Source organism: Cryptomeria japonica, chromosome 4 (assembly GCF_030272615.1).
Source record: "Cryptomeria japonica chromosome 4, Sugi_1.0, whole genome shotgun sequence".
In the NCBI taxonomy this organism is placed as follows: domain Eukaryota; kingdom Viridiplantae; phylum Streptophyta; class Pinopsida; order Cupressales; family Cupressaceae; genus Cryptomeria; species Cryptomeria japonica.
The window spans coordinates 153859790-153883715 of NC_081408.1; the positions used below are offsets into that span (position 1 = coordinate 153859790).

The 23926-nt window shown below is 35.8% G+C and overlaps 1 protein-coding gene across 3 annotated transcripts; it reads left to right on the top strand.

The window, feature by feature from the left end:
- Positions 1 to 404: 404 nt before the first annotated feature.
- LOC131041439 (uncharacterized) lies at positions 405 to 8224 on the top strand. Of its 3 annotated transcripts, XM_057974552.2 has the most exons (6): positions 4118 to 5009; positions 5111 to 5417; positions 5512 to 5628; positions 5723 to 5875; positions 6056 to 6348; positions 6438 to 8224. In XM_057974552.2, exons 1-6 carry the CDS (start codon positions 4320 to 4322, stop codon positions 6714 to 6716), a joined length of 1839 nt encoding a protein of 612 aa, XP_057830535.1. In that variant the 5' UTR covers positions 4118 to 4319; the 3' UTR covers positions 6717 to 8224. The 3 variants fall into 3 exon arrangements, with proteins under 3 accessions (XP_057838606.2, XP_059075641.1, XP_057830535.1); XM_057982623.2 differs by lacking the exons at positions 5111 to 5417; positions 5512 to 5628; positions 5723 to 5875; positions 6056 to 6348; positions 6438 to 8224 and adding exons at positions 405 to 1266; positions 1472 to 1981; positions 3253 to 3339; positions 3666 to 3784 and having other exon boundaries at positions 3885 to 4323; XM_059219658.1 differs by lacking the exons at positions 4118 to 5009; positions 5111 to 5417; positions 5512 to 5628; positions 5723 to 5875 and adding exons at positions 405 to 1266; positions 1472 to 1981.
- Positions 8225 to 23926: the final 15702 nt, after the last annotated feature.

A 23926-nucleotide genomic window follows, 5' to 3' on the forward strand; every position in this document is an offset into this window, starting at 1 on the left:
TCTGTTTATGTTTCAGATCCCGTCTCAATATTTTTGCAGAACTGTTCCAATGGAATTCAGAAAGTGGAAAAGAACTGCGGAGATATTACCCATGCGTATGTGGCGCTTGGCTTCTGTGGATGAAGTGCGAAATAATATGGAAACGATTAAGAATGACAAAATCCTTGATTCTTGGGATAATGCACGCCTCTTGGATGGATGGATGGCCGGGCCTGGCCACAGATATCCTATTGAGAACAAGTACAGATCAAACTTGGAACACATGTTACTAGTTAAAACACCAATATCAAGGCGATCTGGTAAGTTGATTGCTCTATACAGTTAGACAACGTCATTGCTATTCCTTTTTAGCTTTTGGAATTTAACATAGGCAATTGCCAAATCAAATTTCTGCAGATGGTTCATTCAGTGAGGAGATGTACGCTGGAGTGGACTTGAACAGTGAAGGAAGAGAGGCCGCTCTTTTGCTCTCCTGTGACGATAAAATTACTGAAGTCATGTGCTTCGTTTTAAAGAATATCGTCGATAGATTTGAGGAAAATGGTGAACGTCAAGCAGAGTTAGATCGCCTCATGGAAAGCATGATGAAAAATTTCAGTCACGGTAGAACGGTATTTCACTATGCAGCTGATCAGCCAAACAACGAAAAACATGCCGAGTACCTTGCAGAATTGATTTCAAGAAATTTTGAATATGGAAAAGAGATTATTAAAGGTGCTGATAAGCACGGGAGGACTGCTCTCCACTATGCAGCTCTCCATGGCCATATCAATCTCTGCACTTTTCTAATGAACAACTGCGAGTTGAAAGCCAAAGAAAAGGATCGAAATGGAGAAAATCTACTCCATTTTGTTGTAAACAGAGGTCAAGCACACATAGTATACATATTGTTGGAATCGACTGCTGTGAGGAATCTGTTCTATTTGGAGGATGCTAACGGTAAGACGCCATTGCATAAAGCAGCTGCCATCGGTGATGTAGATACTATGTGGACTCTGCTGGAAAGGGTTTCTCTCTTAGACCAGAGGGACACTCTCCTGGAAGAGAAGAATACTCTATTGGATGAGAGAGTGTATGTATTGGTTGCTCTTCTGGACACTCTCGTGGACAAGAGAGTATCTCTTGTGGACTCTCTCGTGGACACTCTTCTTGACACGCTCAAGAAGAAGAGGGAACCTTCTCTGGACGAGAGTGAAAAAGAAATTGTGGAAAAACTCTTGATGGACAAAGAAATCGTGAAACAGATCGTGAAAGAAATTGTGAAAGGTATTCCTCACCCCGATTTTTTACTTCAAACTGTTGATAAGACCATGCAATTCACTTATGAATGTTGCGTTCATTGCCATGGGCTGTTTTATTTGTAGATAACTAGTTTTTAAATGTAGTTGCATTTGAATTAGTATTAGATAGCTATTCTTAGCTGCATGTTTGCAGGATAATGGATTGTAATAAACTTTTACTATTTTCACAGAGCACGAAGAAAGGACGAGAAAAAGTATTCGTCAGCCCGATTTCTTCGGCCAAACGGCTCTCCTCGAAGCAGTTAGGGGGGCTCACTGTGAAGCCGTACGGTACCTGTTAGATAAGGGATCTAGGCCTCTCTTTGAACGAAACTCTGAAGGGAAAACTGCACTTCACTATTCTGTGCAGATCACAGACAAACAAGCGGCGATTCAGATGGCTGAGATACTGTTGAATCATTATACATCTCGCGAAGAGAGGTTGCTTCTGCTTTGGGCGTCGGCTATAGGCATGGGTACAGCAGAACAAAGTGCAGAATCCTCACCAGAACTTCAAAGTTTTCTCATGCAGCAAAGAGAACTCACCGCTGGAAGCTCAAGGGACTTGCTATTTAGCGCGATTAAACTAGGGTATGAGGCATTAGCATGGGAATTTATCGATAGAGGTGCAAACACTAGTCAGATAGACAACCTCGCCAACCGTGATTTATCGGATGTTGAGCGAGAGCGATTCAATAAGTGTATGCTTTCTTCAAACCCTTATCTTTTCCATCTGCAAATCCATTTCTTTGTTGTAGATTTACTGTTTCCCGTAGTTTATATGTTTCTTATGACAGATATTTCTGTTGCGAAACTATTAATCAGCTTATAGGCTTTTTATTTATGGATCCTGCGAAAAAAATTGTTTCATGATCATTAAACTAGTTTCACTGTCTGTTTGGAATCTTTTTCAGTCGATAATATCTGATGTGATAGGGTTCTGGAAAATGCCTATTTTACCAAATTTAATAAATTCTTAGGTATTTATGCATTAAAAGTAATAAAGAAAGAAATGGGGTTCTCATTTTTTATGAGATCTTTGATTTCTTTGTTTTATTGGTTATGTGATGGTTCCAGCTTCTTTTTTACCTGCTGGACAGTTTGATTTCAATCTTATTTGCTTCTTTCGAAGAATTTTCCTATGTTTTAATTCCATCAATATAAAGACAAGCGAGTACGTTTGGATCATTTGCAACCTTGCCTTGTTCAAAGAAGAGGTCAATGTTGGTTTGAAGAACCTTAGATCAGGTGTTGTTTTTATCGACATATTGCGAAGAGCCAAGTCTCCTTGTAGACCTTCGAACCCAATAGGGAGATATTGTAGACCTTGTCCATTTTTCTAACATGACGACAGTTTATTATTAAGGAGCTACTGACCACATAGGGTTTCAATAATATAATAGTTTTAACACTTTCATTATATTGTATTGCAATAAAAAACTAAGATGATTTGTTGGAATTGTAATTTCTCTCACTTGTATAGGAAGAATTGAGTTGGCAGAGCTAAAAATAAGAAATCTAAGAAAAGAATTTGCATGAAGTAGTTAATTGTAGTTGTAGTTAATTGTAGTTGTGCATGAGTTTGCATGTGTGTTTTTCTATTTTAAGCTGCTCCTTGAATCATTGAAGACCTCTATATTGACGCAATTTGTCAATGAGTTTATATGATCTCTATAATCAGTTGATCCTTGATCTTGAGATAAAGAAGTTTTATAATTCATTTGAATAATTAGAAAATCTATTATTGAACAAAATTGTGTGAAATTATTTTTCTTCATGATTACATGTTGTTAATAGAGAATATAAACACCAACAAATATATTAAAAATTAAAATTAAAACACATATGCCCTCATTAGCTGTTATCTGTAAAAATGGAACAAAACAAAGCTTACCGTTTGTTGTTCATTCAAAGCTGCCTCATTAGCTGTCACATGCGCGTACACTAATGGTCTACTTTTGAAACGTGACAGTTCTGACAGCTTTTAAGCTTCGAGGTGTGCCTGTAAAGAATGTAATAGAAGGGGACCCCGACCAACCAACTATCCACGATAGCGTCGGTATGTAACTATTGCATCAATGTAAATTCAATCTCTCAGTTCAAGATGTAAGTGGAGCTCGGTTCCAAATGTTAGAAAAGCAATCTTGTGATCGAGGTAGAACTCCTTTCAAGATGTAGAGAGCCAACCTTTTAGTCAACTTACCTATTAATTTTAGTGAGATCCTCCCCCGCTTCAAAATCCAGTTTTTAGGTTGTTAAAATTCCCTATTAATTGAAAGATACTTTTGGCCTATAGTAAAATGGTTCTTCTGCGCAATAATAAGAGTAAAGATATTTCCTTAAAACTTATATACCTCATCGTAAATGTGATTTGCACTGTGCCAGGAAGAAGAGTTTTTGCAGAGGGCCTGGCTGCACTTTTTCTAAATCCATATGTTAAGCCACCTGTGACTGTGGGCATCTCAGGTGAATGGGGAATTGGCAAGTCCAGTTTAATGTTGCAGGTACCTTTTGTATACCTTTTTTCTAAGTGCTTTCACATATTTTCTCTTCATATAATGTTGCTGAAATTCATGAAACATTAACAATTTACACAAATGACAGACTGAAATGATTTTGATACAAGCGGCAGCTCAGCAAGCGTTTCCAAATATTCTGCCAATCGAGGATTTTCCACAACAGCTCAAGCTAACTCGGAAAGATCGAAAAAAATACAATAAAGTTAGGGATGGCGTGAAAGCTTTATTGGCAGCCGCTAGAACAGATAACGTGAGTACATGATATGAAGCAATACATTAAATCAACACTGGTGAAAGAGTAATAATAGAGCATTAACCATCATGAATCCTCTAAAGCTTCTGCACCTGTCCAACAGATTGTTGGTGATCCACTTGTCTATTTTCTTGACAATTATCAAGACAAATACCGCCAAGTTTATCAATCATTAGCACTCATGGAACGCGGTGAGATGGTGAGTTTTTCCTAGCTTAGTGGGTTTCCTTACAAGTAACTTAATAATTTCAGGCCTCATTGTTTCACATGTCTCAATTTGGTTTGAAGGATAAAACGTTAGATTCAAGTGCCAACCTGCACAAGATTCCTAATGTTCTAACTGTTCGCTATAACGCATGGCATTACCGGAATGAGTTAGAAGCATGGGCAGGCTTGGCTGTTACAATAACAAAGGCGATGGAAGAATCAATGACAGAGTCCCAGAGAATTAGGTCTCGCTGGCGATACACAAAGAATGAACGAGGAGGCGAAATACTTCTACAGTTTCTTTTGCCGTGCATCCTTGCTCTTTTTCTTTCGGGTTCGGCTACTTGGACAGTCTGGATGTTGTTAAGAAGATCAAAGCACAGTGATCTCGAAGGCTTAAAATATGGATCGATAGCTATAACTCTAGTAGTAATTTTTTGGACTGTAATGAGACAGTTGCTTTCTGTTTTTAAACCTGTCACTGTTCAAGTTATGAAATATATTCATCTGCCTGACCATAGCACAAATCTCGGTTATCAGCATCAAGTCATATCTGACATCAAATTCTTAAAAGAACAAATTTGTGAAAAACCTTCTTTGCTTTGGAAATTCCTTGCTGGCAATTGGCTATGGGGTGACACTGTCGAAGGCACGTCCATTCCGAAGTCACATCCGCCTTCCAAAAATGATCTTCGCATGATTGTCTTTGTTGACGATTTAGATAGGTGCGAAGACACCGTCATTTTAAAGGTATTTATAATTTGAATCAGCTTTATTCTTGAACCCTTTAATATGGCGGTAAACGCTGGACATCACTATAATTATAAGCTTTTGGTAAATCGTATTACCAGGTACTCTCTGCAGTTAATTTGGTCTTAGCGGTTTGCGACATCAACGTGATTCTTGGAATGGACAAAAAAATGATCTCTAGAGCAATAGCAAATAATTATCAAAACCAATATCAAGACAATAATAATTCAAATGAGGTTGATGCGGATAATTTGGCGGAGAAATATTTACGCAAGATAATTCAGCTAACCTTGGCCTTGCCAGATCTTGGCAATGATGAAAGAAAAGAGTTTCTAAATCAGCAGTTGGGTGTGGAGATCAAGGAAATTGGCAACGACGTGACAGAGGGGAGCTCACGACCTTCACCAGGTTGCGAAAAATTACAATCCATCCTTGAAAAAACAATATGATTCATTTCAATTATGTTACTTTACAAAAGTAAAACAAAATGTCATTGATGCAGGTGCTCAACTGAATGATCCAGAAAACCTACATTTTCTGGTTGATGCAGATGGTCAGTTCAGTGATCAAGAAAACCTTCCACAAAACTATCCACAAACCGGCCCAGATTCTGTACTAGGTTGTCAATTTATAATCTATCCCTTAAAGGACAAGGCTATTTCAATTCATTTGCTTTGATTTGAATAAATGAAATCATTTTCTGATAGATGCAGATGCTCAACCCAGTGATGTAGAAAACCCTCATGAAAACCTTCTACAAAACCATCCACAAAGCGCCCCAGGGTCTTTATCAGGTTCTCAAATTACAATATTACTCAACTGTTTTAGAGCATTGAGGAGTAGGCTTTGTGGATGGAATAAGTCAGGTATTACCGTTACAAGAAATTTCTCCGAGAGTTTCACATAATAATTATAATTATATCGATATGATTAAATAATCATTAGAGAGGTTTTAATAGACGGCTTAAATCACACATTTAGTTTTGAATTTTTAGATTTAAAAACACTCAAAATTGACTCACATTCTTGTTTTGACGTTTCATCAGATCGGGATATGAGGAGGTCGAAACTGAAAAGCACAATAGTAAATAGTCGCCAGTTGATCATGCGAAGATATAGCCATGAAGAACGGCGAGCGATAGCTTTCTTGAGCACACAAACAACAGATGACCCACAGCTTCCTCGGGAATGGAAAAGATTCCTTCTATACCACCGTCTAGCGTGGAACATTTTTCTTATAAGCAAGCAAGGGAAAAACTTATCAGGATGGCAGGTTCAGTTACTTGTATGGACCTTCTGTTGCTGGCAATGGAAAGACAATGTCAACTGTATTATGAAGGTAGCTTTCTTTCTTGTCTTTTCTTCATGTTTGATATAATGGATTCTTAACTCTTACTGAACTCTTTATATGCCTTGTGTATCTCGCAGGATTGGAAGAAGCTTGTGTCTATAAAGGATGACACTGTAAATGATGAGAACCCCTCATTCAAAACTATTGTTGAGCATTATGTTGACAGAAATGTAGAACCTGAGGAAAGGCATAAATGGCAGTTCCTAATTCAGATTTTATTCAAATATGATGTCACCATGGAGAGCATTCAATCTTTTGAAAAGTTTCGACTACATTGTGACATTGGATATCCCCTTCGGCTTCCTCCAAATGCCATAGAGTCAATCAGCAGCATCTCCAACTTGGAATCTCTCTAAGAAATGTTGTATTTCTTGTTAAGTGGAAGATGAATCAGAGTTATTAGAACCTCAAAAATTATTAGTGCAAGTCCGAAAGCAAGAGCTAAGTAATTTATTATCCTCTAATACTATTGCCCATGCCGTCACCTACTAACAAAACAGTGTCTCCAGCCGACTACGCATCGAGTGACTTCTAGAGGCTTCAGTCCACATGATTCTTGTGTTGCATTCTTTCAACAGTCCATCATTCATTTTGTAACTAATTCTTATCCAGAGTCTTCTATGTATCTTCTTATAAGTTCAATTGCAAGGGCCTGTATTCAGTAGAGCCCATTTATGGGTTTCTCTCCTGTCTCTTCCCCTATGCATTTCTGTGTGTATTTCTGTTTTTATCATGGTATCAGAGCCGATGGTGAAGATCTTGGATGTCGAGTGTACCAGAGTTAGTCAATACAAAAGGATAGATCAATGGTTTTCCCATGATCTGGTTTGTTTCTCTGTGTTTGTGCTCCAGTTTGCAGCTAGTGTGTCGTGTTATGACTCTGTGTTTTGTATGGCTGGGAGTTGTCGAATCAGTTACATGTCAGATGCATCTCTGTGCAGATTTAATCATTTTATTTCATGCTGATTGCGTAGAGTTTCTTGAGTTTTAATCTGTGGGCATCTTGGATGGATTTGGAGAAGAAATTGTGAGAATAGTGTTGCCTATGTCATCTGCATATTCATCATTGTTGTCAATTTCCATTGACTGAATCACATTTGGGGCAGTCAGTTTAATTTCTCTGTAATGGGGTTACTCTCCGTATTTATGGGCAATGTCCTCATTATTTTCACGCAGGGGTACTTGGCTTTGATAGGCATGCTTGTTGCATATTGGTTTACCATGCTTTCTGAGTGGACTACGTGGATAATGGTTGCACTGTTGACTTATAATGTTGTCGTTGTCTTGATCCCCAGTGGCCCTCTATGAATACCTGTAGGGCTTGCTATGTCCAGAGATGAGGAAAGCCTGTATCTATATGTGGAATTCTCTGTTCTGTTTGTGTTCTGTTTTCATAAGGAGTTTCCAGCAAGTCTGATCATGTTTGAAATGTTTTTGGTTGGAGGTGACAAAATTAGTGTTTTGATGCAAGGCGGTGCATGATTGGTGGTACACAACACTCTAGAGTTTGTGGTATACATTATTGATGAACCATGTATGTATCTAAAAAGCACTCTTATAGAACTGGCAAGCACAGTGGCTGGTTAACTATGTGTCTCAGTAGATGGTTTGCTTTTTATATGGACTCAATAATTTTAGAAAAAAATTCTGAAGTGATGAAAGTTTCCCCATCATGATGGTCATTGGAACCATGTTAGTGCTGAGTCTCTTGTGATGGTTTGTGGTATGCCAAAACCACTTGTTTGGGTGAAAAAAACCAAAGTAATGTGAAATTCAAATTGATTGTATCAATTGGGGAAAACCCAAATGGTTATGAGTAAACTGGTTAAAAACCGAAAAGTTCAATAGAGCCCATTTATGGGTTTCTCTCCTATCTCTTCTCCTCTGTTTTTATCAAATCATTACTTCAATGAAAAACAGAAGCTTTATGTGTGAACAAATTCACCATTATATTATATAAGGGCATGCAAACTGTGAATCCAAAAAAGCCTGATAATCTAGTTTTGGCAATTATAATTTAGATTATATGTTTCATTTGTCATTAGTATTGTTTTTATACACATTTTACTCCACCTAAATTTTAAATATGCTTAAACAAACATAAATAAAATGAATCTCTTCTTTAGTTAAGAGCTTTTCCATTTTAAAATGAAAAATGGATTTCCATTTCGTTATGCTTTTAAATGTTATATTATAATTGAGAAAAAAAATGTCTTCTAAATTATTTCAATGTTATCAATGTCACCATCATAGAAATTATCTAAAAAAAATATCATTCTCATTTAAGAAATAAAACAAGATTGAAATAGGATATGAAAAATATACGAGTTTATAGACAATAATCCATGCTTATCAACAAAATTCTGAAGTAGGAACTCTTAGATTATTATTTATCACGTAAAACATACTAGATTATATTCAATCTCAATTCAATTCAGTACCATGTGTTAAATCTTCTATTTTAGTCCTATCTTTAACATGCACAACTTATATATATTTTTCATCATTTATGAAAAAATACATTTCAACTTAATGTCATCCTGCTATCTTAGCTTAAAAATTCTGCTTACTTATTCAAAGAGCCTTATAAGGTCACCTAATCCACTCCCTATATTCACTTCTAGAGTTCTTCTATGGTGTGGTTAGTGAGCATATCTTAATGTATTTCATCCATCTCTTGTGACTTTCTATGTATTGATGTGTTCTGTGATGAGTTAGAAGTGTTAGTCATCCATTTTATTATGATGAAGCTCATGAATTATAGTCTTTTTATAAATTATGTAATGATAGCATTCTCATTTTTTATGCATATCTAATCAATTACTATAGTTAAGATGTGTAATTGCTTATTGAGAACCCTTTTAACATATTATTATGTTTACAACATAATGATGTTAATTTTGATAGATGTAATTTGAGTTACATTAGTTGAAGGATATAAACAACTCATGTGTCCTTTCATGTTTTGATTGATGCGTTTATAGGTTACATTGCTATTTATCCTAGGTAACGTTTAGAATCGTAAGTGATATGTTGAATATGAGCAATCTTGTGACTTTGCGTATAGTTACTATGCTATATTAATGATTGTGAGTGAGTGTAATTTGAGCTTCGATTTGAGGAAATCGAGTGGGTTGAAGCAAGATTTGTATGGAGGAGGTATGTACCCTTCTTAAATTATTTTATTTTAATATGGAAAAAGAATGTGCTAAAGGTAGAAATTGAGGTCTATTTTACATCAATCGTAAGGAATGTGTAGGATTATTCATGTGGTAACACGTACGCACATAGTTCAAAAAAGATGTGGAAAATCAACTTGGTCGTAATTCTTAGCTATTCTACTTACTCCTCATTTAATCTCAAAGAGAATAATTCAGAGTAATATAGTGAAGCATACTTAAGAAGAACTATTAATTAATTACTATTCTTAAACTTAGGATTCCATGGCTTCTTGGTAGATATGATGCTTCTAGTCTTGTGTAAGTCAGTCGTTGTGTAGTGAACTCTTATAGTTCAGGATAAGATAAAAATTTACCCTTGTTATTATGGGTTTTTGTTGCTTATTTTTCTACTCTTGAAGATCATGAAGCTATTAAGGATGCGCTGGATTGGAAATGGGATTCAGATGCGCTCTCTCTTTATCTATGGATTCACTCTTTAAACTCATTAAAAGAGTCTATTGATATTTACGCTATCTAGGTAAGACTTCCTTATCTACCCCATTAGTTCTGGTTTAAATTACCTTATGAGGCTATTTAAAATGCTCTCGGTCATTTCCTAAAGTTGGACCTAATATTAGTAATTTCGCATTATACTTCCTTTACCCATATCGTTGTCGATATGGATCTTTTGAAGGCTTTACTAGGAGAGATTATTCTTCTATGATTGAGTACCATTAGTCTCAATCGATTGATTATGAGGGAGTTCCTTTATTTTTACAAAAAAAATTACTACTGAGAATTTGGCCTATGCCTGTCCTCGTGGGTCTCACTTAAGATCTTCCTCCACTTGGTGGAAGAATTCTTTTTCAAGCCATCTCACGATATTCCCTAGTAACTTAGATGATGCTTGAGATGATTAGGCTCATTCGACACCTTATTCTCCTACTGCTTCGATTGGTTTGGATGCCCTCAATGTTGTTTCCTATTTTGTTGCATTGTGGCTTATCCCGTCCTCCTCTTCCTTCTATTTTTCCTAATAATCAGTATTAGTTGCAAGAGGTCTCTCCGTCTTATCATAGTTCTTGTGTGAGTGAAATCTCTTAAGTTAATTTTGATGGTGTCTCTGTTGGCGTATTACATTAGGCATATAGGTTTAAATTTAGTTTTAGGTTTAAATTGTTAAATAAAATAAATTAGTTAGTAGGTTAGTTGTCGGAAGTTATATTCCCTAAGTTAGTTTAATGGGAAATCATGGCTTTATAATAGCCAATGTGCATCATTGTAAAATTATCACGAATGAATCAAATGTGCTGTTTTGGTTTTGCCCTTTGCGCTCAAATATGGTATCAGAGAAATTGATAATCCTGTGGCTGTGAATAAGGTATTTCAGACTGTTGAATTTACTATGGAGAATGGCATACTGGAAGACGTATATGGAGTGTGGATAGCGCTCCAGTTTTAATGATAGGCCAACGTTGTGAAATTTTGTTACACAACTGATTCGTGGACAAGGTTTTAGTAGATAATAGAAGCAAGGTTGCAGAATTACCTCTCTTAGTTCATCTTAATGTGTTTCAGCGACCTTCATGGCATCTGAACATTCTGGTTAATAGATTGCATTTGGCGTTGCAGAGGGTGGCATCTAGATTTTAATACTGCAATTCATTGGTGATGCGGTAATGTGAAAGGCACATTTTCTTAAGTTCTTAAGATCTTTTTGAGTTTCTTGTGGTGGAAACTAAATATGTTGAATGCTGAGTATAAAGAGAAGGCGTGAGGAGAGTTTTTAGCCCCTACGAGCAATATTTTCTTCACTTTATTTCACGTGTTTTGAAGGAAGGATGCAATCGTAGAAAAGGTCAGACTGCCTTCGATAAAGTGAAAACCGATCGCTGAGCTATATGATTTGTTGAGTATGAATATTTCCGTGCCTATGTGCTTGTAATGGCATAAAAAGACAACAGCGATAGGTGTTATGCTGAGTGTCTGGAAGATGCATTTCGTGGAATTATTCAACTCTTTGAATCGTAAGAATAGACCATTGTTCATTTTGCATGCTTCTTGTTCCGTAAGAGTTATTTGAGCGTTTCTAGCTTTCAGCGAAGAATTTTTAATATTCAAATGAAGTTATTATTTCCTGAAATAACGTGGTGTCTTTAAAGGAGGCATCTGAAGATCTTGGCAAAGGGCATATACATGACTTAATTCGAAAGGTTGCATAGGAGTTTGAATGCAAAGAAAGATATGAAGATAGTTGAGATCCTTGGAATGGATCCAATTTGTGTTTGTGAAGTTGCCACATTTTACTTAATGTTTAATAGAGAAAAAAATGGTAAATATCATCTTTTAGTTTGCAGTGCTAGCTCTTGTATGATTTGGGGATCATGTGATAGTGAGGTAGCACTTTTGAAACACTTTGGTGCAAAGAGAAATGAGGTACCAAAATAGGTATGTTATGAGTAGGTAATATGGAGTGTATGGGATGTTGTGTAAATTTTCTTATGATTGTTGTCGCTGGTTACACAAAGGGCTCAGAAGGATTTTCTTACAACTACTATGAAGATGTAAGACCAAATCATGTTAGTGATATTGCTGAGATAATGAAGCATTGTGAAACTACCCTAGTTGGGACAAAAATTTCCAAATCATATTAAGTCAGATCTAGCTGCCAATACCATTCTACTTGTTGAACCAAAGCCTCAATCTAGCTGTGAATTGGGAGCTTAATGATGTCATCTTGGAGGTATGTTATGAGTAGGTAATATGGAGTGTATGGGATGTTGTGTAAATTTTCTTATGATTGTTGTCGCTGGTTACACAAAGGGCTCAGAAGGATTTTCTTACAACTACTATGAAGATGTAAGACCAAATCATGTTAGTGATATTGCTAAGATAATGAAGCATTGTGAAACTACCCTAGTTGGGACAAAAATTTCCAAATCATATTAAGTAAGATCTAGCTGCCAATACCATTCTACTTGTTGAACCAAAGCCTCAATCTAGCTGTGAATTGGGAGCTTAATGATGTCATCTTGGAGGCTGGTGGCACTGGAGGATGTACGAGTTTTACCATCTCAAGTTAGCTTCTCACTTTGAGAAGATGTTTTGCTTGAGAAACGTTTTTGGTTTTAGTATTTCTTGCTTTTAGTTTTCCTTTGGATGTCAGATTTGAAGAATACAGGTGTTGTGAAGGTTATATTTTGGAGACGGGTTTGAGATTTGGTGTGGAGATCAATATGGATTATTGTTGAGCAAGCTTTAGAGTATATGATTGAGAATTATACCCTTTCGTAGTCATTAGAAAATGATAGAGATCTGTCGTATCTCTTAGGGATCATTGTTGAATAATTCAAGGCTTTGTGATTCAAGCTTGTTCAGGACTAAGAGCTTAAGAATATAGCTCAAAGATACACTTTTTTGAGTGCCAAGAAACAACTTGACGAATCCCCATTTAGTTTAGGATTTTCTTCTTCTAAAAAATATGTATTCATATAATGTAATTAGCAAGTTTTGTTGTGTAAGCCTTAAGGGGGAGTCCCTAGGGCAAGTTTTAGGATCAATGTAATAAGGGGGTGAATGTTGGCATATTACATTAGGCATATATGTTTAAATTTAGTTTTAGGTTTTGAATTGCTAAACAAAACAAATTAGTTAGTAGGTTAGTTGTGGGAAGTTATATTCCTGTAGCTTAGTTTAATGGAAAATCATGGCTTTATAATAGCCAATATGCAGAATTGTAAAATCATCAATAATTAAACAAATATGTTGTTTTTGTTTTGCCCTTTGCACTCACAGTCTCCTCCCTTTCTCCCAAAATTTTATCTTTTCATGTTATGGCTCCCTTGATAACTTTGATTACAAGGGAAAACTAGTATTACAGGGACCATAAACCCAAAGTCATCAGAAATGAACCAAGAACTATCTTAAACAACAACCATCCTAGACCCAACTGAAAAACAAAAATAAACCAACCCATAAAATCCCAAGGCATAGTAGCGCCACATAACAACAACCGAAAACAAAACCAAACTTCTAAACAATAAAACTATAGCATTTTGACCAATTATTTTGAATGACAACCTCATTGATATTCTTACCTTTCTTAATGATGTTGTCAACAAGAGTCATACCCTTATCCTTGCTATGAAGCCTCGTCGCTAGATCAGGTAGCCTGGGCTTCTAATTTGCATCTATAACCACATCCACATCCTCCGATGGAGGCCTCTATTTCTTACAAGTACCAACATCTACAAGCTTAGCTTTCTTGACCATCTTGGTCCTATCAATAGGGGACTTGCCCTAAGAAATAGCATGATGAACTTCAGCCTATTCATTGAGTCTATGGATACCATCGCTGGTATTGTCCATGGTAGACATACTCACCTCCACCACTGCACTCAAACTCTGCTAAAGTTTATGTCATTTTCTAGAGCTGTAATGTGTTCATTGTGATCCTACTTAAGGTCTTTAATCCCATTAGCCAGGGTATGCATATTCACAAGAATATTGTCCAGGTTTGGGCCATTGGGAGGATTGGCCTTCTCCTTGAGATTATTAATCTCCTGAAAAATCCAAGTGAACAGGGCCTTTTGGTTATCCTATAAATTCCTCATGTTAATATTCATAATCATATTCTCAGCGATTGAGGAAACCGTCTCCTAGGGGTAAACCCGCCACCATCAGTAAGCATAAAAACATTGACACCCTGATCCTCCATAGGCCTGTCCAAATCAATCTGAGAGGTATTCAACCACTTAGAAGAATTCTTGTTGACATTGACAGAGGGGGCCTAGAGATTTTGTTTTTTTCCCTTAGCGCTCGATAGAGAAACTGTGGCCACCCTTTTCCTCTTCAGATCAAAAATAGGGTCCATTGAATTAGGGACATATTCAAGGTCATCCTCCTCAAAAAATAAAACAATTCTTTTCAACATAAGAAGAGAAGAAACTATTAAAGGCCTCCCCGTTTTAGGTAGTTCCTTTGGGGATGAATTTGGTTTCCAAATTAGATTTAATTGAATTCTTTGAATGACCTATTGTTTATGTATATGTTTTCCTAGTTGTAGTTGGTTGTTTGGTTTTTGATATAGAATTTTTGCCCTATATGTTGGTGTTAGTGTTGTTTTGATCCACAATTAATTTTTTTTAGTTGCTAGTTACCCCTTTGGTAACTTCATTTTTTTGTAGTAGGGTTTGGGCCATAGAAAAAAACCCACCTCATCTTAATCAAGAAAACTACATCATATTTAATTTAGTGAAAGGGAGTCTTCATATTTTAACATTCTAAATACTAATATGATAAAAAAACATGATGTGCATCAAGTTTATCACAACAAGATGATTATAGACCCATCTCTATAATCTAGGTTAGAGTTGTCAACTAGGACACCATATGACCCCTAATGACTCCATATGGTTTCCTAAGGTGTCATATGGTGTTACAAGGGATCTTGTCATTTACTAGGATATTAAAAGGTGTCAAAGAACACCATATGACCCCTAACAACTTCATATGGTGTCCTAAAGGGTCATATCATGGCATAGGGAGTCATGTCATGTACTAGGATGTTAAAAGGGGTTATATGGTGTTACAAAGGATCATGTTGTGTACAAGGATGTTAAAAGGGGTCATATGGTGTCCTAAGGGGTCATAGAATACCATATGACCCCTTGTGACCCCATATGACACCTTAGGACACCATATGACCTCTAATGACACCATATGTTGTCCTAAGCAGTCATATGGTGTCACAAGGGGTCATGCCATGTACTAGGATGTTAAAAGAAGTCATATGGTGTCCTAAGGGTCATAGAACACTATATGACACCTTAGGACACCATATGACCCCTAACAACACCATTTGGTATCCTAAGGGCTCATATTATGTCATAAGGGGTCATGTTGTGTACTAGGATGTTAAAAGGGGTCATATGGTGTCCTAACAGATCATAGAACATCATATGACCCCTAATGACACCATATGGTGTCCTAAGGGGTCATATGGTGTCACAAAGGGTCATGTCATGTAGTAGAATGTTAAAAGGGGTTATAGGACACCATATGATCCCTTAGGATACCATATGACCCCTTGGGACACCATATGACCCCTTATAACACCATATTGTGTCTTGTTGAGATATTTGTTGGAACAATGTTTTTTCACTGATATCAACACATTCTTTTGTGTACATTCTAGTGTTGTAGTCAAATTAAATGAGTTGTTTTGATCAGTATGTTGTCATTGAACTATTATGGTTTAATAGGTTTAGAGATGGTTATCTCTAGTTGATTTAGCATTTAAGTTTCAATGGTCCACATGACGATTTGATCAATCTATGAGGTCTAGTATTGAGTTTTTTTTTAGTTATTCATATTATTCGATGTTCTAGTTTGTGCTCTGCATTGCTTTGAAATTGCAATATCTTGGTTTGCAGATTTGGTAGAGTATTTGGGATGTTCAGTTGTGTCCTCAATTCTAGTGCTTCATGATTTGGAAATCCACAAGTGAATCTTTTAGGTTGATAGTCAATTGTGTTGGTGTTCTTGAGCTCCAATAAAGAGATGATGATGACTCTAGTAATCTGAGTTGTTGTGGTTGTTGTGGTGCAACTCATGTTACTTAGGAATATTCCTAGATCATGTTTTATCTGTGTTGTTGGTCTACATTGATCATTGTGCACATTGTTGATCATTTTCTTGATCCGAAGGTGTTCTTCATGTTATACAACATTTATTGAGTTGTAGTGTGTTGTATATGTTCAAGGCATAATTCTTGGAGGTGTTTCATAATTGCATTGTTGATTTGGGTCTAGACTATGTCTTAGCCAACATTGTTTTGGTTTGCATATGTTGTATCATATGAGGTTATTATCTTGTAATTTTTATTAAGGGTTTAGCCGACCTTAAAAAATAGGTTGCTGATTTGTATATATTTATGTAATATTCATTTGTGAGAGGCATTTGCATGTGAAAATATTGTATTGATCACTTAGTACCAGAAGAGAAGAGTGAGGAGGTGTGAAAGACCGTGTAGAAGTATAAGAGAAAAGTTTGAGTATATGTGCTTAATCAAAACTATAGTCAGGCATTATGAGATGCTATTTTCTCAGTTCATGTAATCCAAATTATTGTCTGAATCTTTTTTAAGATTGTCTCTTGCCCAGGGATGTATCCCTTATTGTATTTGAGTAGTCAGCCTAAATACATATCCATTCCCCATTTTAATGTTTCACTTACTCCTAACAAGGTATTATCTCATTGTGGGTAGGTTCCCACTATGGTTTTTCCCTTAACTAGGTTCTCCACATCAAAAATATTTGTGTTATGTGTGATATTGATGTGGTGCTAATATGTGGTTTAACTGTTAATTATCGAATCTTATTTTAAGTTTGAGTTGTGTAGAGTTTTTGAGAAAACTGATTCACCCCCTCCTCTTTGTTTTCCGCATTATTGCCAACAATTAGTGTCAGAGCTAGATCCTTCAGAAGAAGCTTGGTCGCTTGAGGAGATTCGGGATGGCAAACTTTTCTTTTAAAAATGATAGTCTGAGATTTGAAGGAACGAATTATACTCTCTGGAATAACTAGGTGGAATGTCATTTGAGATGCATTGGTGAATACTATTGGAAGATCACTAAGAAAGTGCATAATGTTCCTCTGAATGGTCCTACTACTCTAGATGAAGTTAAGGAGGTTGAACTCAATATTAGAGCAAAGGAAGAATTGCTGAGTGCCTTAATAGATTCTGAGATGACTAATGTAATGGAATTGTAGACCACTTATGAGATCAAGAAGATAGAGATAGTATATGAAGGTAACAATTAAGTGAAATTTGCTAAGCCGTAGATCCTGAAGGGTAAGTATGAGATGCTGAAGATGGGTGAAGATAAATACATTACCTCCTTTCTAAAGAGGGTGAATGAGCTTGTATTGAATATCAGATGTGTCAGTGGAGTATTAAAAGAATATGAGATTGTAGCTATTTAGTGTTGAGATCTCCACCTTCTGCCAACAAGCACAAGGCTACTTCTATTGAAGAGATTCAAACTATGACAGATGTGACTAGAGACATGCTGATTGGAAAGCTTGGTAGCTTTGAGTTGGGTGAATTTGGTGAAGTCCCTCCTAAATTTGAATCTGCATTCAAAGCTACTATATTCGTTAAGTAGAAGTATGATATGGGAGAAAGTTCTGCAAGAGTATCCAGATATGAGAAGGAGATGAAAGATTTTGAAGAAGAAGAGAGAGAGCTTGAAGAGCTTGAAACCCTGATTGCTAGAAGATCACCTAAGTTTTCTGGTAAGTATGAAGATAAGTTACCTCCTAAGTGCTTTTCAATTAATAGGATTCGACATTTTTCTTCTAGATTCTCGGAAAGAGAGAGAAATCCTAAGAATCCATTGAAGTCTTACAAGCCTAAATATTAGAAGAAGTGTTATTATGATGTTGATGAAGGTGTCAATGGTGATGTGTTTGAGAAGGGAAATTCAAGAGATGAATGGATGTTCATTGCTATTAAGGAAGAAGATCTAGTGACTATTGACTCTACTAGCTCTTCATTGTTGAAGAGAAAACTTTGGATGCTAAAGTTGAAGACAAAGATGAATGGGTTATTGACAGTAGATGCTCTCATCACATTATAGGTGATAAAAGTAAATTTGTGAGAATGAAAAAGTATGATGGTGGTGTAGTGAGATTTGGAGATGATAAAGCTAGTATAATCTATGTTAGAGGTTCGATTTCTCTTGATGGTAAGCATAACACTAATGATGTTTTGTATGTTAAAGGTCTAAACAATAATATTTTGAGTATTGGATAGATGTTTGATAAGGGATATGACTTGCAATTCAAGAATGGAAAATGTAAGATCTTGAGTAGCCCAGGAATTGAGATTGCATCAGGTACACCGACTAAAGGTAACATCTTTCATTTGAATTTTGTTGGTAAAAGTTTCTTAATTTCTCAAATTGATTAAAATTGCTTGCGGCATAGAAGGATGTGTCATGTTAATTTTGATTGCATGGTTAAGATAAGTTTCACTCAAGTTGTGAGAGATTTGCCAAAGATAGTAAATCCTTATAATCCGTTATGTGAAGAATGTCAGTTAGGGAATTAGATAAGAGTTTCTTTCAAAAGAAAACAATATAATTCTAATGGAATATTGGATCTTGTGCATACTAATCTGTGTGATCCTTTTAGAGTGAGAAACTTACAAGGTGATAGGTGCTTCATGTTGTTGAGTGATGACCATTCAAGGATGATGTCGGTTACCTTATTAAGGGAGAAATCTAAAGTGTTGGGGAAGTTCAAGATTTTCAAGGATATGGTAGAGAAAAAGACTAGATTGAAGCTAAAGTGTTTGATATCTAGCAGAGGTGGAGAGTTTACCTCCGGTGAGTTCAATTCCTTTTGTGAAGAGCATGGGGTGAAGAGACAATTATCTTCTCTATGGACTCCCCAACAAAATGGCATTGTGGAGAGAAAGAATAGAATAATTCAGGAAGCTGCTAGAACGATGATGATTGAAGAAAATGTACCACAAATCTATTGGAGAGAATTTGTGAGTACTATAGTATATACCTTGAACTGAGTTCATATCAAGGGTTATATTGGTAAGACTCCTTATCGATTATGGTTTGGTCATGCTCCTACTATTAGATACTTCAGAATTTTTGGTAGTAAATCTTGTATCAAAAGAGATGAAGACTTGGAAAAATTTGATGCTAGATGTGACAAAGGATTTTTTCTTGGTTATTCTACTAAGATTAAGGCCTACTTATAGAAAAATATTAAGGAAGATAGTTGAAAGTGTTAATGTGAAAGTTGATGAAGGAAAGCTTTATCAGCCTAGACCTTGCATATATGATTCAGATGATCAGGACGTCGGTATAGATAAAGGAAAGCAAGTACAAATCTAGAATCAAATTCATAATATTCTAGAAAAGGTTAAGAATGAAGGTGTAGAAGCTATGCAGAAGAGAGAGTTTAAGAGTCTAAAAATAGAGATAATATTAAGAATCCCAAGTGTGTAAAGTTAAATCATTCAAAAAATCAGATCATAGGAGATAAGAACAGAGGTGTAATGACTAGGAAAAGAATTGTTGAAGAATTAGATTTCTAGGATTGAACCTGAGGATGTTGATGAAGCATGTAAAGATGAAAATTGGGTCAAAGCATTGGAAGAAGAGCTAAATTAGATTGAAAAGAAGAATACATGGATTTTAGTTCCTAGACCTAAAGATAAAATTGTAATTGGAACTAAGTGGGTATTTTAGAATAAATTGAATAAACAAGGTGAGGTTGTTAGGAATAAAGTTAGACTTATTTGTAAGGGTTATTCACACATGGAAGGTGTTGATTTTGAGGAGAATTTTGCTCCGATAGCTAGAATGAAAGCTATTATTTCTTACTTATGCTTCTTATAAAGATTTTAAAGTGTATTAGATGGATGTCAAGTCATCCTTTCTTAATGGCGAGTTGGAAGAAGAAGTTTACATTGAGAAACCAGATGGATTTTAGTTGATAGAGGAAAAGGACATGGTTTGCAGATTGAATAAAGAAATGCATAGATTAAAGAAAGCCCACAGAGCCTACCTTGCAAGATTGGACAATTATTTGATGAAGCTTGAATTCAATAAAGGTACTACTTACAGTAATCTATATTTCAAGACTGATAATGATAACATCTTAATTATTGAAGCATTTGTTGATGATATTTTTTTTGGTGGAAATGATGGTTTGTGCAAGAAGTTTGTTGATGATAGTACAATGAATTTTAAATATCAATGATTGGTGAGATGGATTTTTTCTTGGGATTGCAAATTTCATAGTCAAGTAAAGGTATTTTTATATCTCAGTCTAAGTATGTGAAGGAATTGTTGAAAAAGTTTTGTCTTGATGATGCTAAGCCTATTGGTACTCCTATGGTAACCAGATGTAAAATAAGATGATGATTCTTTGAAAGTAAATCAGACTAGATACAAATCTATGATTGGTGGACTACTGTATTTGAATCAAACTAGACATGATATTATGAATGATGTTGGTCTTGTTGCTAGATTTCAAGCTGATCCTAAATAATCTCACACTAGTACATTCAGGCCTAATTTGCGATGGCTCATTGTTAGAATTCCAACAAATGTAACCGTCGAAAACTCATTATTGATCTTACCAATGATGCCATTTGTTTCAGTAGTACGACGATGTTATGAACTCTTCTAACGGTTGCTATGTTTGCTCCATCGACCAAAATATCATCGGATTACAGTTGGAATTTCGGTGCTCCCCCACTACCATGAATCGACGACTATCTGACAAGGAAGTGACGTCGGACATACATCATCCTTTTCAGATGTTTCTTTAGTTGTTGTCAAAATTTCGATGATATTAGATGTTCCGGCTTGGTCGTCGGTGCATGAAAGCATTAAACGAGTTCTAGTTTTAAAAATTGCATAGAATATTTTAAATTTATTTGATTCAGTGCTATTTGCAAAAAAAGATTATCAATGATGTTTCCTTTCTCCAAGAATTGTCTAGGATCTTTCCGTCAGATAATATGTAACATCCAATGACTAAATATTTTCTTTACAAATACTTATTTTATTTAATTATCATCTGAGTGTGAATTATAATTTATATCTGTGCGGAATCAGAAGATACAAGATGAAGACTCATATGCGAGTAAATTTCGTAAAAGAAAGCAAGTAGTCATTATATTGAATGACATGGAAACAAGCTCATCAGCTGCCTAGAAGAGAGAAATTGGAGAAAAGTAGAGGAAAGTGTTAAAGGGTGATAAATACATAGAGAGTATGCAATACAAACAAACAATGTCTGGAGTGTGTGATGGGACATCTCTAATTTATGTCCGGAGGGACTAACTGATTTTGGAGTTCCTAGGAAACCTATTGGGCCACACTTGGAGGAAATCAATGTGTTCATGCAAGGACCACCTTTTTTCTATAATGGGAATGATTCTTTTGCACCAAAAGATATTTGGAAGGCCATATCCAAAAATTTGTATAGTGTGGAACCAGAGTTGGTGGACTTGAAGTACTTTTCAGCTTCTAGAAGACCAAGAGGTTATCTACACAATCTCCCAATAGAAGGGGGATTTCAATCATTACCTCTCCCCCCATGAGTATAATGGAAGCACTTCCTTAGATAAATGACTATTGGCCTCCATGGGATCAAAGAAAAAAATTGAAGCATAGACTCTAGATGATGTGGTGGTGACCTTCATGAAGAACTCTGTACTTAATTGAAAATTCATGAGGGAAACTGCAAGATAGTGAGCAAAAATACATTCTTGAAAAGTGCGAAGAATGGAACTTAGTGTGGGTGGGGCCAGGTCAGGTGGCTCCTCTAGAGTTTGACAAGATAGAAATTATATTAGGATTTGAAAAAGATCACACTTGTGGAAGCTTGTGTGCGACTGATTGATTGCACTTTTTGGGCAATGCATTCCAAATAGATACAGTTGCATACCATTTATCTGTCTTGAAAGCATTTTATCTTGATGGCATTAAATTAAAGTTCTTTCTCTATTTTCTAGTGATGTCTGGAGAAGAGGTTGCTTTGCATCAACTTGGGATACATTTAAGTTGTGTTGTATCTACGGAAATATGTATCCCAGGTTGATGAATTGCAACCTCTACTCCACCAATACCAAAAAATAGAGAAAGTACTTTAATTTAATGCCATCAGGATAAAATGCTTTCAAGACAGATAAATGGTATGCAACTGTATCTATTTGGAATGCATTACCCAAACAGTGTAGTCAATCAATCACACACAAAGTTCCACGAGTGTGATATTTTTCAAATCCTAATATAATTTATATCTTGTCAACCTCTAGAGGAGCCACCTGACCTGGCCCCACCCAAACCAAGTTCCATTCTTTGCGCTTTTCAAGAATGTATTTTTGTTCATTATTTTGCAGTTTCCCTCGTGAATTTTCAATTATAGTGCAGAGTTCTTCACGAAGGACACCACCACATCGTCTAGAGTCTATGTAATTCATTTGTTTTATTTGATCCCATGGAGGCCAATAGTCCTTCATTTGAGGAAGTTCTTCCTGAATAGTCATGGGGGCGAGAGGTAATACTTGAAATCGCTCTTCTATTGGGAGATTGTGTACATAACCTCTTGGTCTTCTGGAAGCCGAAAATTACTTCGAGTCCACCAACTCTCATTCCACACTATAGAAATTTTTGGATATTGTCTTCCAAATATCCTTTGGTGCAAAAGCATCATTCTCCTAATAAAAAAAAGGTGGCCCTTGCATGAACACATTGATTTCCTCCAAGTGTGGCCCAATAGGTTTCCCAGGAATTTGAAAACCAGTTAGTCCCTTCGAACATAAATTAGAGATGTCACATCACACACTCCAGACATTGTTTGTTTGTATTGCATACTCTCTATGTATTTATCACCCTTTAACACTTTCCTCTACTTTTCTCCAATTTCTCTCTTCTAGGCAGCTGATGAGCTTGTTTCCATGTCATTCAAGATAATGCTTGCTTGCTTTCTTTTATGAAATTTAATTGCACATGAGTCTTCAGCTTGTATCTTCTTCTGCTGCATAGATATAAATTATAATTCACGCTTAGATGATAATTAAATAAAATAAGCATTTGTAAAGAAAAGATTTAGTCATTGGATGTTACATATTATCTGACGGAAAGATCCTAGATCCAATTCTTGGAGAAAGGAAACATCATTGATAATATTTTTTTCAAATAACACCGAATCAAATAAATTAAAAATGTTTCATGTAATTTTTAAACGTAGAACTCATGCAATGCTTTCATGCACCGATGACCAAGCCATCTAACCCACAACATTATCCATAATAGAACAAATCACCATAATAGGCTATTATAAAGTATCTATACAAAAATATGAAAGAACATAAAATTACCATTACAAATGCATAAACCATAAAATAGTGAAAATAGATATAAATTTGTAAATTTCTCCCTACAAACACCACAACCATAACCAAAAAATCATAAATAGAAAGGGATAAATAAAAACTCAATAATTTCAAAACCTTGAATTGACTATACCACATTACAATCCACTAGGTATTCAACCTCTATGTCCATCATCTGAAGACATTTTAAGATATCTCGATGCTCAATGAGACTAGTGGGATTACTCGCATCGATTAACAAGAAGAGAGGTCATAGACTTATGTTATCTCGATGAGTATGAAAAAATCATAACACAAAATCATATTTAAAATATCTCCCCCTTTGTCATTGATGGAAACACTTATGAAAGCACCAACACACCAATATATCTCTCCCCCTTTGACATCAAAGATAAGGATGTCTCTTCATCATTGTACAAACTCCATCAATCTCTAAAAAAATTCTTCCCCTATCTTCATCATCTCCCCCT

Excerpts from the sequence above, each read along its gene's own strand:
- LOC131041439 (XM_059219658.1), top strand. The coding sequence starts at position 417 with ATGTACGCTGGAGTGGACTTGAACAGTGAAGGAAGAGAGGCCGCTCTT. Across the intron at positions 1,982-6,055 it reads GCGAGAGCGATTCAATAAGT|ATCGGGATATGAGGAGGTCG; the intron begins GTATGCTTTCTT and ends ACGTTTCATCAG. Across the intron at positions 6,349-6,437 it reads ATGTCAACTGTATTATGAAG|GATTGGAAGAAGCTTGTGTC; the intron begins GTAGCTTTCTTT and ends TGTATCTCGCAG.